At 39.3% G+C, this 18041-nt stretch overlaps 1 protein-coding gene across 1 annotated transcript in view; it reads right to left on the bottom strand.

Moving 5' to 3' along the window:
• Positions 1-18041, bottom strand: part of Tfap-2 (transcription factor AP-2) — an 85523-nt gene that overhangs the window by 29835 nt on the left and 37647 nt on the right. The window contains exons 2-4 of the mRNA XM_076380535.1: positions 14378-14755; positions 3273-3488; positions 2674-2725 (exon numbers count right to left, since the gene is read on the bottom strand). Of these exons, the coding sequence (XP_076236650.1) occupies positions 2674-2725; positions 3273-3488; positions 14378-14755 (646 nt within the window). The remainder of the gene's footprint in view (positions 1-2673; positions 2726-3272; positions 3489-14377; positions 14756-18041) is intronic.

The following is an 18041-nucleotide window of genomic DNA, read 5'->3' as shown; positions in this document are numbered from 1 at the left end:
ACAATGCACGAAATCCGATCCGCCCGAGGGCATCCGCCACTCTGCCCTTATTTTTCCTTCGCACCTCTCTCGCGAAACGTATTTAGCTGGCGTATCACGACCGGTACCTTTTCTACTATTGTGTCGCCTCTGTCCAGAGGAGCCAGGAATTACAACGACCCGTCGGGGGTTCCCTCTACTTTATAATTGAAAAGTGAATAAATATGGCTGACAAAGTGCTGAGATTTTTTAGAAAACAGTGTTGGCCATAGGCTATTCTTATGTAGGGTGGTTAGGATAGTCTTATTTCTCTTTCTATATAATTAATTTAAATTTCTGGATCTGATCTTCAAATATTCAAATTTCTGAGGTTTCAAATTTTCAAATTTTCAAATTTATAATTTTTAAATTTTCAAATTCTCAAGCTTCTACTTTTCAAAATTTCAAATTTTCTAATTTCTGGGGGTTTAAATATTTAAATGTTTAGCTCGTCTAATTTTGAAGTTTCCAAATTCTCAAATGTTTAATTCGTCTAATATTCAAATTTTCAAGCTTTCACTCAAATCTTTTTTCTCTTTAAATCTCAGCTAACTGATTCATTTAATTTTGCAGCAAGTTGATGCCAACATACCTACGTGTACACTCCCCCAAGCTAACTCTGCACAAATTTCATTCTAATTATTCATTGTCACGTTCCCACAACACATCCTTCGTATCCAGGAACACTGGGCAACTGGTTACAGCGTTATGCAACCGTGCCCATTGGGCAGTCCCTGGCTTGCACCTGTGCGCCTCTGTCCTTTCCACGCACTAGAACCATTTACGCGTCCACACGGGAGGAGAACGTCTGTTGAACGAACGTCGTTGCTCCACAATTAGAAGCCTATCCCTGCCTCTGTGCGCCGTGACTAGTCTATATGCTTATAGTTCCGAGAATGTGGAGCGAGATTGGCGTGAAAGTGCGACCCACTATCCGTCACGATTTTCAATCGGTCCAGAGATAAAGGTTTAATTGGGTCGACAGTGTATTGGCTTTTATCACCGCTGATAGTATTGAGGTTTTTTGGTCGCTGGGAATGGCAGATCGGGTTTGTGATGGACTATGGCTTTCAGATCGGGTTCAGGAATTTGTGCTATTGTGAGGCGCTAAATGGAATAGTGTAGTACAATTAATAGAAGCTTAATTAGGTACGTCTTTTTTATGAATAACATTGACTCTCATGACTATGAATTTTTGTTATTAGCTTAGAGTTTTAGCCTCGATAGTGGATAGACAATTTTAAGATATGAAGACTTTGATTAAAACCTATCGATATTGAATATTTATAAAATTAATATGTGGAAATAATAAGAATCTATATATTAGAATTAATATGTAGAAATGAGGTGTAATATATATTTTCAATTTTAATTTTAAAGTCTTCTGTATTTAGTTTTTTCATATGTGGGGACTAAATGTCTTCCACTGACGTCATAGAGTAGAAGAATGCACCTCCTGCGCTAGCCCCTCTTTTCTACTCTATTCTCTGAAAACTATTGCAAATTCAAATATAGATAAATTGAAACACATCAACTCGTTACTCTAACTTCGATCTAAATATCTACTGACTTACAGGTTCCCTGAACCCCCCAATTACCCCAATCATCTTCCAAAGAGAAACCCAGTGCCTCCAAAGTGAAACTCGGGCATTAAAAACGCGGAGGAAAAAAAAATGAATTCCCTCTTATTAACGCGCAAGAATCTCGACTACCAATTTCGATTAATTTCCCACATCGACCGCAATTACAACCGTTAGAGCGACGCCACGAGCGCAGGAAGGCCGTCCTCCTTTTTACCTCTCGTTCGCGGTTAAAATTCAAGCCACGCTCACGGACGAGCAGCCGATACGCCACAGAGGGAGATAAATTCTAATTAAGAGCGACAAGTTGCCGGCGTGGCTACTTTATATTTCCGGTCTGCGGAGCAGCGTTTCATACCCTGGGATTATGGTCGCCCGATTCGCGCGTGTTTATCCACGGGACTCGCTGCGTTTTGCGCTTTCGCGCGGCATAAACTCCCCCCGACGGAATAAATTTCGACTCGAGGGGATCCCCGATGGCGTTCGACGGCTGGTTAGCGCGGGGAAAGCGCCTCGAATTGAGACGCGGCCGTAAGAAAGGTAACGCTGCCCGCGACAGGACGAGGGCCAGATAAAGTGTCCAGTTTAAACGGCGACTCTGATAATGAGGCTGAATCGCGGCGAATGGAATTGTGACTTCCGTCGGTGGGTTTTCCTCGTTCGATGTTTCATTTCGGGGAGAACGCAGCGAACCGTGTGTTGCGGAAGCAGACGCGAACTTTTGAAATGTAGTACGACGTCGATTAACAGGCTTAATGTCGAATTGAATATGGAAACGCCTTGTTAATGCTTCGTATTTATATTTCCTGGAGACCGTTATTAAGTTATGGGTTGAGGTTTAAGTAAGATCCCACAGTACTCTTATTGGTAGTGCCTGATGTAAATGATGGGGAGTCTGGCTACCGACGACTGTGGTTAATTAGGGTCTGGTTAATTCAGGCTCTATTATGGTACCAAGAAAGGAGATATAGGGATGTACATATATTGCTAATTTTCTTACTTTCTTTGGAAAGTTGCAGAATTTGTTTGCGTCTTGTGTGAATAATTAGTGGGGTGAAAGACACTAGGTACTTACTTTTTAAGAGAGGAAGATCGTTCATGAACCCTCCATCGTCCACGTTCGTGTTCTGAAAGAAAAAGAAAAATATTAGAAATATTTATTATAAAATATAACTTTGTTATAGATTTAAATTGAAAATAGGAAGTTGAAGAAACAAGTTTCTGAACGATTCATTTGTTACACGTATTTTTCAAAACTGATGAACACCTTGAGATTTACTTGTACCACTAGCTGTCTAGTGCTTATAATTTACGTCTTCTGCACAATTTAGTCACTCTTATCTAGTACTATCAGATGAAAATAAGACAAATCTACTATGCTACAATCAATCAGAGATCACTACCATCTTCTCATCGTCCAACAGCAGTGCACTTCAAAAGTGATTCTACATAGCAATTAAAAAGCTAAAACCTTGTTTACTTTTAAAATTATGCTCCTCACAGCTTCATATTAAAAATAATACAAAAATAGTAACAAATTCTCAGAGTAGTTGATTCTATTAGAAAGAATGAATTTCCCTCTACTCGAAAGCTTCATAAATTCTCTAGAACAGCGTGTTTAAGTGAAACAACGCGGTAGGATGGTAATAGAGAAAATGCTTTGCGATTACGTACATCGTCGCTCACCTGGGGGTCGTCCACGAGGCTGCTGTGGAGAACGAGGTCGGTTTGGTCGAGGCCTGGGGGTGGTAGGAGGGCGTCGGGACGGCGAACGGCGCCATATTCGACGCCCCTTCCACCACCGCCCCCACCGCCGCCTCCACCACCGCCGCCACCGCCTCCGCCACTACTGCGCCCGCCGTCGTATGGAAACGACGCATGCATGTTCGTCTGGAATTCATAAAAAGAGCCTCGTCAGTTTTTTGCATTCCTTGTCTTTAGAAAATTCTAAAAGATTCGAAAAATGAGATGAAAATTCAGCCTCTAAACGTGGCTAAAATTTTTGGGAATTTTAACTTTACAAAAGACATTATGGTAGATACTTACACCGAGAAAAAAAGTAATTATACATGACTTATCATACCTTCAAGGTAAACATAAATACGCATCGTTCTAAAAAATTTATAGACAGGGGATTTGAAATTGCAATTACTTTTGCAGTCGAATGTAAGTGATCATATATTCTATATCCTGCCTCGTAAATAGTGAAAGAGTGCCACGGTACTGAATTAAAAAAATTTCAATCGTTAGCTGAACGCACAGTAATAAAAATTTCCTCAATTTGATTACGCTTGGGAAATCTCTACGCCATGAGATTCATTGAATTCCTAGTAAAGGATCGCTGAATGGAAGCGTCTACGTATCTGAAATAATCGCAGTATAATTACTTTCCTAGTAAATCTGGCCACGTCGCGGCTACCAAGCTAAGCCTTTTATAGACACGAGACGGCCACTTTGCTCTACGAGCGTAAGTAGTTAGCATTACGGAGATCGAGGTCTAGGCGCATCAAGAATCTTATTTCACCTCTTTAGTCCACATTTAATCTAACGTGAGCGAGAGGCACGCATTAATTTAGTATCGCGGTAGAATCTACCGTGTGTGATAGATAGCCAGCAGGCAAAAGTCGTAGGTCAGATAGACTGCTGTCGAATAAGGTAGGAAAGGTTTGATTAAACGTATAATGGAATCCTGACATTTATGATAATTAATATCTATCGAGACCTATGTGATTATAGAAGTGCATAATAATTTTCAAGTCAAAGTTTTTTATAGCTGAATTTTTTAACTATCTTTTCGAATTTACGGAGATTGTCCTGTTCAATTAATCGAGGTATTGATTTAGCTTCTTGTTTTATGACAAGTCACGTTCGTGACGCAAATTGCATAGGTACATATATTTCAAATAATGAATTTCTGATAAGCTGATTTTCTATGCATTTATCTTATAGGAATTAAATAATTGGTGACTGAGTTATTCTTGTGTGTAGTTCAAGAGAACTCGGAAGGCAAGAGATTAATATGGTTACAAAATATTTTTAAGACTATTTAAGACTGTAGTAGGTGTAGGTATTTTTTAGAGATTATTCTCTGGGTTCAAATAAAGCATTAATTATTTAACTTCCTTAACGCTATAGCTTTTCATGCTTACTTAAAAATATCAGATGACTTAGTATAATTAATTTTGTAACAGATTGTAGAAATTTATGTATCTTTAAATATCACAATTTTCAATTTTTAAATATTTGCTACTATGGTTTAACGAGCCTTTTCCCCTGTCACATCGCCAATACAAAGCACAGCAAAGGGAAAAAATTGTCCAGAAAGCAAGAGACCCAAAGGAGACCCAGTTCTCACGTGGACCGTGATGACTCGATGACTCGACGGTAGCTCGAATCGTAGATACAATCGCACTAGAGGCACGTAATGCAATAACATCGTGTGGATAGAAAGAAGGTTTTGTCATCCTACTATTACGCGAAACTAGAACCTCTGTAACGTTCCTGAGTATTCTCAAACTTGCTGCGCGTCTTCGGAGACAATTTTTGAGACAAGAAACTCTGTCCAAGTTGTTACGACTCCGGCAATTAACCATAAATTTGTCCAGTGACGTTGAATTAATTTCCTTTTGATATAAATAAAGTATCGGTACGAAGGGATCAGGTGAAGCCCAGCTTTAACGTCAGAAATTAAAACCAATTTAAAGGCTTGATGAATCCGGTATCCCTGACGATTACGTAAATCATTTTGCGTACACCGCGGGGAAGCATTATTCAGGGGCACGGGGGGAAAATTGATTTTATAATTCACGTTTTACACGTGAGCGTCGAGCCATTAATACGCGACTGTAAACGATCAGTGTATCGTTCATAAATATCTGATTATTAACGCGAATAATATTTATTACCGTTCGGTGATACGCTGTTACGTCATTGATGTAAATGCTACCGTAATGAACCCTATCATAGGATGGGTAGATTCAAGTCTGATTGTGATGGGTAGTCGTTCCAGGGTTCACGAAGCAGGTGTGTTGAAAGATACTTTAGTAGAACATGAATTCGCTACTTAAAGCTTCGATACTTATTTACTCTCTCGACTGTTGAAGTCTCGATAATTGCAACTTCGGCACTTTATAGTCTCCATAATTGCAACTTCGCTCTTTAATTGTATCGATAATTGCAGCCCCGATACTTGGAAACTAACCTTGTCTACTCTGTTAGGATATTGCGAGACAGGTTGCTTGCTAACGAGATAAAATAGAATCAAAAGTGATACTGGAAGAAGCTTGAAATTTAATTTTGGAGCAATGGATTGGTTACCTTGATTGCTATGACTATCAAGATTTCATTATACTTGAGCTAGACTGCACAAATATAAACTGTTTCGTTTCTCAAATGTTTCTTCTGATTTTAATAGAATTCTTATATTTCGTTTTTCAATTTTACTCAATTTTAATAATGTATAACTTTCTGTCATCTTTCTATGAACAAATGCAGAATCTTTAAAGTTATCATAAACGATCTTTCAACTGGAATTGCCTGAAATCTATTAGCCCACTGTCAGAGATAAGACTACCTGCTAAAATCCATTAATTAAATTAAGTAGTCTGAACAGAGGAGCCATCTGACGATGTATCGTAATACAGTGCGAGTACAAATGATCCTAGATCTCTGAACATTAAGGTAGCACGAAACGAGAGGTTCCTTCATTAAACTAATATAATGTCCCATTAACAACGCTGGTCGCGAATGATATGATTATCGTCGAGATTTATAGGCATGCAAGTCGTCTACGTCGATCTTATGTAAGACAGTGCACACACGTGGCTGGAAAAAGAGGCAAGACGGTCTTCTAAGAATCGAAACACAAGGTAGACATACGTTTGGAATCTTAATCACCAACAACGGGGAAAAACTGGAGATTTTATCCAGACTGCAGGTCGGTTGTGCCACAAATACGGTTATATTACCGAGCCCTTGCCATTATTGTCATATATCTCTCCTATGCCAGCCTCAAAGCTCGCAGCAACGAGAAGAAATCTCTCGAGGCACGTTTCACCGATTTCCTTGCCAGATTGTTCGCTCTATTGTAATCATTCTTTCTGTTACGACTATTCCAGATCGCTGAGATACGGTCGTTACTAAGAGAATGAGGAAAACACGAAAATATAGGTAATGTAGAGGCTGTTGAAGGCAATGAAGTGAGGTGTTGATTCGAGGGGTAGAAAAAGAAGGGGTAGGTACATGGGGGTATCCTTTCGTGAATTGAGACATAATAATTTAACAATTTTCAAATATTCAAAGTTTGAGATTTTCAAATATTTCAGTTCTTAGGTATTCAAATTTTGGAATTTTCAAATATTCGAATTTAAATGTATTCGAATTTTGAAATTTTTAAATATTTCAGTTTCTTCATATTCAAATTTTGGAGCTTTGAAATATTTCAGTTTCTCCATGTTCAGATTTTAGAATTTTCAAATATTTCAGTGTTTTCATATTTTGGAATTTTTAAATATTTGAGTTTCTATATATTCAAATTTTTAAATATTCCAACCTTTCTTATTTCCATGTCTATCACGTTTGCCTTTAAAGTGAAGAATAATATGTGTACAAAGAATAATTATATCAGTCATTTTCACTACTCTGTATTTTTTACTGTAAAAAAAGCATTCTACACATCCACAGGCTACCTACATGTCAAATCAATCTCCACAAGAAAGAAAACTGTGCAACATAGTGCACGTTTAGTATTGAAATCAAAAGAAATTGCTCATTCTCATGAATATCGTCTTTCAGCTATCGAGAGGTTACTCAGTCGATTTATCATAGCGATTACGACGCGCATCGCGATTAGCAAAATATGCTTAATGAGTTCGATATGATCGATCGCGCGTCTTGTTCCGCGTTCACGCTCCCCATGCACGGGAGATCATACGGTCAGATTAGGGTCGCGCGATTCGTCAAATTTAAGCGATCGCCGCTGTCGAGAATTACACGGGCTGTCGTATGTAACGTCGCGCGGTTTGCGCCGCGGCTGGGTCGACTTTCACGCGGCGAAAGAAATGGAAACGGCGCTAATTAACGGCGTGGCGGCTACTAGAATCTATCAATCGTCGGTGGCCCCGTGTTAGTTATAAATTGATGTAACCATGCCAGCCGACTAATGAGATGAAATGTGATCGCCTTTCTCTCGTTAAACGGTGCGCCCGAGTAAAGTCACGTCGCACGGCCGCCGCTGCTACACATCGATGCTGATAAATGGCTTATGGGAGCTGGCGGGCGCACTTGCGCGCCGGATATCACGGCGAGTCCTCTAGATCGACAATAACGAGTCCTGCCCAGCGTTTCCTCTTGCGCAACCATCCCCCTTGTGTTATAATCTCGAGCGAACGGGAGTTGTGCAACTTTTTGCGGGGAATATGTTACTGTTACGTGAAGTAAACGCTTCGAGCCGCTTGGCTGACGAAAATTCGGCCCCGAGCGAGTTCTGGGTATTCTTTTTTGCGCTATGCGCACTCTATTGGGTCTTCGGGATACCTATATATAGGGTGCTACTGGATGAAAATTTGAGACTCCTTCGAATTGAGTGTTGGATCTTAGAATAAGATTCAAGATTGTTAGGAATTTATTCGTTTGATTTGTAGTTGTTTTGTCTTAGTGGAATTAGCTTCGTTTTTATATTTAAGATAGTTTCGTTTACTACTCCTGGCACAAAGTTTTTGACCAAACGCAAGAGTATGAAGTTATTATAAAATATTGTAGATAGCTTCTATTGTAGATAGATCCCATAAACATATGGGAATATTAAATGGGTTTGGTACAGTAGTATTTTATATTTTTAAAAAATTATAACTTCTGAATAATTTTGTACTGTTGCTTTTGATCGAAAACTATTTGCCAGGGGTAGTAGCCATGAATAAGTAGTAGGTACTTTTATTTATATTTTTGAGTAAAATAATATATCTACTTCTAATTCTATTTAAAAAATGAGATCCCAAGAAAGGAAAGTAGAAGATAATGAGAAAATAAGATCAAGCCCATTTTAATGGGCAAGTTAAAAACATCTACATTTTATTTAACTTGTGAAAACCACTTTTCCATGAATCGCGACCAAATTATCATGATTGTTCCTCAAGTGCTTTTAACTCTTTCTCGCGAGAAAAGGAACACAACAATGACGCAGATTTTGCGAATCTAAGATCCCTTCGTTGTCGAGGAGGCTGTCACAAATTGTACTCTCTCGAGCATAAATGTGAGATTGTGAAGGGATAGCGACGAGATACTGTAATACAGTAGGAAACGCGTGCGGGGGAGGAAGTACCAAGGCTCCTCGTTTTCAAGGATAAAGCTATTGGGATCGGTCGATCCACTTTGCTGATTATTGGCATTGTCGTCTCTCTTTTCGAAACGTATTGTCGTTTCATCCGCCTTTTTCGCGGGATGTTCTATATTTTGTATCGTTCGTGAAATTCGTAACCGTGTTATATCTTTTGCACTGATACGTTTATTGTAAACCTTAAGATAGATCATTTTTGGATGTTGGATGTCATAAATATGGCTCGACGAATAATGAGATCAGTGTTTGATTTTATAATCTCTATTTAGCATATTTAAAATACTCTGGTGCATTTTAAATGCATCTCAAGTATTAATATACATACATGTATTTATAAAGTGGAACACTGATGAATATCTATCTAAATTGTGATTTATAGAGAAATTACTTCAAAGAAATAATTTGAAACTCCTTAGCCATAATACTGCATTTATCTAATTCTAGATTTTCTTTAAGTCTAAATTTCAACTTCTAGAAACCCACTATTTAAATAGCTTCCATCGTGAATACACTTTAATAAGACATCCATCTGTCTATAGATATCATTTAATATTTATTGCTTTTACGCAACAGCGACTTTGTTGTTTAATTCGAGCATGATGCAGCATCGTCACCTTGAACACGTCTGCTAATCTATGATTATTTGCAAGATCTGTGATTACCGATTATACGACGATGAGGCATCACCTCGGCTACTTGGCCCGTCGCGTCCACGCAGTGGTTTCACTACTGCATTTTCCGTGTCGTTTTCACGACGAGTCTTTTCGCGTCAGATACGAGCGACTGTCGAAAGCTGAGAGGAGGAACCATCAACCCCTTCTACGTATCTCTAACATCGTCTTAAGCATTGCAACGCCTGGCATATTTCCCTCAAAGTAAACGTCCCAGGCATTCTCCTCGGGAGAATGCCAAAGGTCAGCCGAAAATTTAATAAGTAAATTACTTGGGGAAGGGCGACGAACGAAACTACGAGGGGATAGTTCGTCTTCGAGACATCGAATCGTGTTGTACTCTTGAAGGATTGGCAAAGTAGTTGAATGATTCTACAAACAGTTTATCATATAGGTATTTTATGTATAGTTGGTTGGTATGTGTTAGAGGGTATTCGTAAAAAGAATTCTGAATTAGAATTTTATGTGAAATATTTTTTACTTTCCTTAAATTTAAATTTTTGTGTACGAGCTATCACATATTTTAGTATTGTGTATCATAAAACATAAGCAATATTTTACTTATTTAACCCATCAGTTAATCTACTATTCTCGTTGATCTGCTACACTAAATTTTTTTAAGTTAAGAATTAGTCGATAGACCTGCTCTTTATAATATTTTCTCATATCTTTCTTTCTACTATTGTATAAGTACAATTTCATTTCACAATTATTAAAAGATGCCTTGTTAAAATTTACTTCAGTGCGACATATTTAGGGGGTTTATAATGACAATACTATTTCGAAGTGGTTTCAGGCGGTTTATCCCCTTCAAATTGCGAGGCTGCGTCTTAGATCGTTGTCGTTCTTGTTATCAATAGCGGAAATACCGAACTAAGGATTCGAAGGGTGGTAAGAGTAGTAAGGGTAGTAACAAACGCATAACCGTAGCGCCAAGTTTCCTAACTATGATCAACTATGCAAGATGCCATTACTGCTTATAGTTCGGTACCTGTGCCCAAGACTTCGTGTCGCCTGTATAACTATTTTGCCTTTTAAGGTACTGAAAGTCTCGTCGAATCTCCGTAGTTATCAGAAATTTTCTTATACCTTGTTAAATACTCTATGGTTCTCGTTTTTAGTATCATATACAGTACTTGTTTTTTTTATGATATAAGAAAGTATTTAGAATTTTTCAAACCAGTTCCTAAGGATAAAAGCTTGAATCATGAAAATCGACTGCAAAGCATTTGAAGGATTCGTTTGATATTTCATAAATCGAGGGACTGCATCAGTGTAAGATTTCATTGAAAACGAGGTCGGCCACCCTCCATCTGAAGAATGTACTTTGGACAGACCAAGATAGGGTACGAGGGGTTCTACTGCTTGAAATAATCGATAGCGCAATTTCAAGATGGCAAAGCCACTTTAAAGCTGAATTTTGTGTTATAACTGCTCCATTCATACTCACGAATGTATATCTCTCTTTTGAACACTATCCATTATTTACTTGTTAACACTTAGGTATTTAATTTTTAATTCTTAGATATTTGCACAGTATTCATCAAAAATATGGAAATCATGTGGACTAAATTGAAACTTTTTCGTTAAATCTTATCTGAAGAATGTTTAAACTTGATTTTCTCAAAAAACACAAATCTTATTCAACGTTTTGGGAGTAAAATTTGGAATAAAAAAATGAATCTTCATTTCTTCTATTTTATCATTTATTGTCAAACACCCTGTATATCCAGAAGCATATTGCACGTTCCACGTTCCGATTTTACGGGTCAAACCTCGAAATAAACAAATTTTCGTTAGAGGAACGGTTCGCAACACGAGCCTGCATATGGCGTGGACAGATGCTTTAAAGCGAGCCCGCTTTTCTGCTCTGCCCAGCGTTCGAGCTAAACGCATTCTTCACGCGCGTGTCGAATTTCGTCAAACCTAGTCTTTTTTGCCAAACGTCACACGACACCTCTGGAAACCGCCCAAAACATAATCCGCAAACGCGGTGTGCGCGTGTCACGCCGCTGTAATTAGGGTGATATTCTCATAAAAGATATGGGAGTAAGGTGGACCGCAAATACTATTACCGTCAACGCTATTAGAGGTCTAAAGTTGTCCCTAAAACGCATGCCACCCTTGGTGTTCTGTAACTGTAATGTGAACCCTGCACGCATGAAACTCAGCAGGCGTTTATTTCGAATGCAAAGTCTTTTGAGAAGCCTATACTTTTCTCATCGATCGGTTTGGGATCGAGTTGATCTCTTTTCTAATGGAAGATACCAGAATATCAGTAGCGTTATTATAGTTAATCTATGTGTAGCAATGGCTTTGCTATAAAATTTGTAGATTTTTGAAATTACGGTATTTTTTTCAGACCTGAGAGTCCAATTTGGCGACTGATTTGCTAAAAATTGTAAATTAATCAGTGGTTTAGTTAGAAGTTTAACCTGTTACCACTTTTGACTAATGATACTCTTCTGATTCTAAACCTTGAATGATAGGCTCTAAGTGTCTTACCCATTTTCACTTCTTCATATATCACCCTCAAGTACAGTCTTTTCATTTAGAAGAACTCTGCTACATAATTTTTTAGCACTTGTAAACTACATATACCTACATAGGTGTAGGTACTGCAGGATGATTAGTTTAACTGGAAACCTTCCGAGTGTTGGCAGTACCTACAATGCTAACAGCGTCTATAATAAATGCTGCCAATATTTGGAGGGTTTCCAGTTAAACCAACCACCCTGTATTTCATTTAGAAACCAAAGCTTTGAAACACTTATAAGACACTGGAAACTTAAAATCGATTAACTATTGCGCAGCATCAGTAACATTAGAAGAAATCTAAAGTAATGAATCCAAAGTTCCAACATTTTTTTTATAAATATAATATAGAATGATATAAAGTCATAAATAAGAAGGTTTGGAAAAATTCAAGAACCCACATATATAACAATCAACATAATCAAATCCTCTCAAACTACCATCATATCTCCACCACAGAATCCCCAAATCTCCATTCAAATACCAAGCACAACTCAGCCCACCTTCCATCAAACACATCTCTCGAAACATCTATCCCAGTCCAAACGACTCTACAAGCTATCGTCTACCCAGTCTCCTCGCGTCGAAGATCGTTGATCTTCCGCGGCGCTGCCCCGTAGAGCAAACAATTCCCTGACACCTTCTCAAACAAAAACCCCGGGGCGGCAGGTACTTAAACCGCGCGCGAGTCTCGACGCGTGTTTGAACGTACCCCGCGACCCGTGAGTAATTCCCGGGACAGAAAGGATCGTGGAACGAGCAAGAAACCGTGATCCATCCACTTGGGCAGAAAAATCGATCCGATGGGGAACAAAACGTTCCGTTCATCCTCGACTTCCTGCTGGCTCCGCCGTTTCTTCTGCCAGCGGAGATCGTTCTTTCTGGAGCTAATATCTGCGCCAGGCAGCCCTTCTATTACACGGGGACAAGGCACGCAGAACCGTGGCAAATGCAAACGTCGCGCGCATCGCCTCGCCGCTCGCGTGCTCTGCGACGGGATCAACGATCGCAATCACCGATGTCACGGGCGGGCTTATTGGCCGCGATACGACTAATAGATCGATACCACCCATTATTACGCGTCCCCCTGCTGTTGCGCCACCGCTCGTCCTACAAATAACACGCCGCGGAGTTTTCTAATGAGCCAGCTGGACGTGCGCGTGACCGGATCTCCGCGCGCTTCGATTTTACGCGCGAATCTACGTGCAAAGACTGCGCCACGCGAACGCAGAGGTTCCGTGACCGTCGCTGCTCTGGAACCGATTGTGTGCCTGCGTTTTGCACGGTTATGGTAAGGAGAGAGTGTTCCGAGAGGCAATTGGCTTTTTTGGACGAGCGGGTATTGAGGATACTGGAATCTTAAGAGGAAGAAGCTGGTGGTGTTTGGAGTTGGGATTGGAAGGATTTTATTGGGAGTGGTTGCAGGGAGCTTGGTTTCTTTATATGGTGGAGGTGGTTAAGAGTCCTTAGGCTTGGGTGGGTCAATTGAATCGGTGAGTTGGAGGATAGTACAAGTCGAAAGATAGCCGTTTTCAAGTAGCCTCAAGACTAGATATATTTGGACCCCAGAGGCAGAGTGTATTGTCCACTGTCTTTCCTTGTGACTCAATACACTTTGGCTTTGAGGTTTAGGTATAGCTTTGGGACTAGTTGAAAATGGCTAATCTTGGACTTGTACTGTGCTTCGAGTCACTGATTCAATTGTGATCCTTGTATTAATAACCTAGGAACTATATAGTATCTTTGAACCATGGGTAGTGGTACATAAAGGTAGATATAATCTTCAAACTGAACACTCGTCGGTTAATAGGTACTACAATCTCTCAATACTATCAGTCACGACTGGTACTAGTGAATTCCAGTCACAGGCCTCAATATAACCCAATTAATAATACATATACTATTCGTTTCATGAGAAGTCTCCTGAATGCCGCTAATGCTTTCCAGGGGACTTCTCCTGGGACAAGTACAGTACCTATAGACACATCAAATATTCTTCCAACCTAAGACGCAATTTCCCACTATTTCAGCTAACTGCAACATGTCTCCCACACTAACAAGGTCTAGCCACCACTCTTCCATACACGCCTACTATCCACAAGGGTTCTCTGAACTCCTCTCGCCAGAGTCAAACATCTATCATCCAACAATAAGGTACAGCGAACTTTGCCCTCGAACGCGTCAGAAACGCTACCGTCTCTCTATCCTCAGCTAAGTGAGTAGTCAGAATAATTACTCACCACGTGTATACCCTCGGCATCCCTCCTGAGATCTCCGCTCCTCTGGCCAGCCGTGACAGCGGCGCTCAGGTGATTGTAGTGATGCTGATGCAACGTGTTGAGCGTCTGCGTGTACGGATCGCCGACGAGATAATCGATGTGTTGCGGCTGGCCGAGGCCCGGGTGCTGTGGACTCGCTGGACCATGGTGGTGAGAGGGGAACGGGGGTGGGAAGTACGGGGGTTGGAAGTCTGAGGCGGTGGGCAAGGAGGCACCCCCGTGATGGGGCATCCCGCTGCCGTTCCCATTGCCCCTGTGACCGTGGTGATGGGCGCCGGAGTACGGCGAGGAATTTCCACCGCCCAGGGAGGAAATGCCACCGTGACCAGTTAAACGGTCCTGTTGACAGAAAAATAATTATTAGTATAGGGGTAATATATACGCTATTGGTTACAAATTTAAGGGGCACTTTTTTAATTACGAAATATGAAATCTATTTAACGAAACACTCAGTTTAAGTAGTAATTGTAAGACCAGCTCAGACGAATCTGGACGCACAGATTCTGACTTGTATTGTCTGACTGATTGACCAGTAGAATTTTATAGACACTTTAGAGCCAGATTGACTTGAGTTTCTTTTTGTCATTTTTTGGGAGAGTAAAAAATCAAACGTGATATAGTATTTGAAATACAACATATGGTTTATAGTTTATATTAAATCTTCTTCACTGGAAGATTTATATTATATTCATTATTCTAATAAAATGAAGAGATAGCATTAGTATGTCTGATGAAGACTGGACATTGAAAACTCTAGACTTGGGTTAGTATTTTTATAGTTGATGGGGAAATTAATGTCTGTTGCAATATAAGTAAAATAGTTTGAATATTGTTGGTTACTGACTTAATTACAGTTATCATAAACGATGTATGGTACATTACAGGTAATGTAATATACATGTAGAGTACATTTTCTGAGAGGTTTCCATTATTTTAATTTACTATGAGTGAGGTAATGAATATGTTTGAAAGTTTTAATTTATCGATTTAACACAATTTGAATCCAAGGGGAATTTAAAATTGGTAGGTACCTAATAATTATAAATGCATATTGTGCATCGATCAGCATTTACATTTTACTAAATAGTAGAAAAAAAATTGAAAGAATTACATTTTCAAGATTTCTTTATTCAAAGGATCTCATAATCCTTACTGTTAATCTTTTCAGGCTAAAACATCTGTAATCATTCAACTACCTCACAACACGAATCCAATAAAGGCTTACAAAGTATAAAAAATAATTTCCTCAGATCACTAAGGCGAGAATGATCCAATCTTCATTTCTCGTAATTATTATCCCATTTTCTCTCAGACTCACTTAAGATAATTAAATACAAATTAACGCAGGATCCCATCTCAGGAACACATCTCTCCCATGTAATAATACACGTTAACATTACGACACAAGGTAATATCGAGTAAAAACTACATATCTCGAGCTTCGTTCTCCCCTGTCGCGTTGCCCCAGAATCTATTTCCACCGTAATTGAACGTAATCGTATCCGTGCGAGCGGGGCCTCACGCATCGAGTGGACGCGAAAAATAAAAAGTAATAACCGTAATAAACGCACGCAGGGATCGCGTATTCGTCGGCCCAGGCATCACGTGGACGGCGTTGAACGCGACTTTCGCCGCTATTAAAAAATTACTGGCCACCGCGTAATTGCGGTGACTAATGTCCTTCGTTCGAACAGAGGGGAGAGATAAAAAAAAAAAAAAGAGAAAAGAAAATCGTGCCAGCTGTGCTGGAGGTCCACCGTTCCTATAAACGACGAGGTATATGGGACGGTATCGCTCGTTCGTCGATGGTGGTGAACCGTAAATGCGGATAAATGCTATGCAAATCTTATGGCGGGCAGCGAAACGCAAATAGCTTCGAGGCAGAATGCACGTAGGTGTGCCAGCGTGATCTTTTGCTCGAGAAAATTGTGTTAAAGTTAACTGCGGTGACACAAGGGACGGGGACCGTGTCCGAGGATAACGCGATAAGATGGAATTAGACGTGATAAGCGATCGCTAGAGGGATTGGACATCCACGGCGCAGCCGCTGGGCTCTAGGGGATCTAGCTTGACCGAGATTTCTTTCGATCTTTTGGAAATCTTTGAACTTTCGACTGTTTTATTGTAGGCGTATGCTATGTGTCATAAAATTAATTTTTCCTTTTTATTTCTTGGGTTATGTTCTATCGAATCCACTAATCCTTTTCAAAGTTGATTCTTCTGAAAGGGATTTTTATAAAAATCGAGTATGATGTAGTCTGTGCAAAATTTGAAGGGGTTTATGTCATCATATCTCTGGTTACGAAGTTGTTTAAAAGATACAGGGCTTTGATGTTTCAGATTCTTACTCACTTTCAAGAAAATTAAGTGTAACTGTAAATTTCTTTTGGAGGCCATTCATTGTACTAATTACAAGGTATCCAGTGCTTTAAATTAAATTAATTAAATTTAAGTGAAATTCGAGAATCATAAATTTAAGGAACACTTGACATATCTGAATGAGAAATGACTTTTCGTCTCACTAGATTTTGGTACGACATTCTCAACCTTGGTGGTAATCTTAAAACGATATCCAATTGGACCAATTATATCCTGCAAAATAGCTTCATTATATTATATTACATAAGTGTATCTGACATCAGCTCTCTCCCGAAAGTACCATTCGAATCCTTTACATATGTAAGACGCACTGAAGAAACTGTTCCCCTCTTAAAATTGTGCGCCTAAAATAGTTAAGCGATTTCGAGATTAGGATCTTGAAGAGATACAAGCTTCCGGCGCGTTGCCGTAAAAAGGACAAAATTACAGTGTTCAAGGGTTATTACAAGGGGGCCACAAGTCCCACATACTGACTCTACATCGTCATTAAGATTGACCAAGAATTCTTATGGGAAAATAACTATCGCTTTGAATATTCGACTATTAATTCGTCGCTGTTTTAGTCACTGTGCTTTGCATTGTTCCTTGGTTTTTTTAGGAAAAGTCTCGCTTTTATCGTTGCTCAACAGCGCGGTAAACGTTGTACAGATGAGAATCTTCGCGCAAGGCGCTGATTATATCAGAGTTCTACGCGAACTATCGATTGTATGGAATATCGGTCACAAATCGCAACATCATCAAAGGAAATTGCTCGAGTGTGATTAAGCATGTTTCAGCTTGCAAAATGTAGAGGATTATATGTATACGTTGGACATTCAGTTTGCCGAGGAACAATGGTAAATAGGAGTACTATACAGATAGAAGCGAAAAAATTAATAGAGAAAAAATGTGTCAGTAATGAAATAGTGAATGGAACAGCAACTCGATTTCATTTTTAGACCAAATGTTAGCGAGTTTAAGGTGATCGATATTTCCAAAAAGAAAGTTGTAGGGTGACTTGGCTGAAAGCGTGGGCTTTCTATAGAGCAAAAAAAGTGATTTAGTCGATGATCTAATCTCGAAATTAAGTAACAGCGATTAAGTATTATTATTCATGAATTCCTGCTGATTTAAGTGCAAAATGTGATATTATAAATTCTGAAATTTAATTAATTGTCTATTATTCAATATAAAATATTTCTTAAAAATATTTCTTAAAATATTTCTTTCTATACAGAAGGTTTTATGTATAGCCACTTATTGAGTA

The sequence above is a fragment of the Calliopsis andreniformis genome, chromosome 6, assembly GCF_051401765.1.
Source record: "Calliopsis andreniformis isolate RMS-2024a chromosome 6, iyCalAndr_principal, whole genome shotgun sequence".
NCBI classification, from domain to species: Eukaryota; Metazoa; Arthropoda; class Insecta; order Hymenoptera; family Andrenidae; genus Calliopsis; species Calliopsis andreniformis.
The sequence above is the reverse complement of the archived record's forward strand: the minus strand, read 5'-3'. Positions and strand labels throughout refer to the sequence as shown.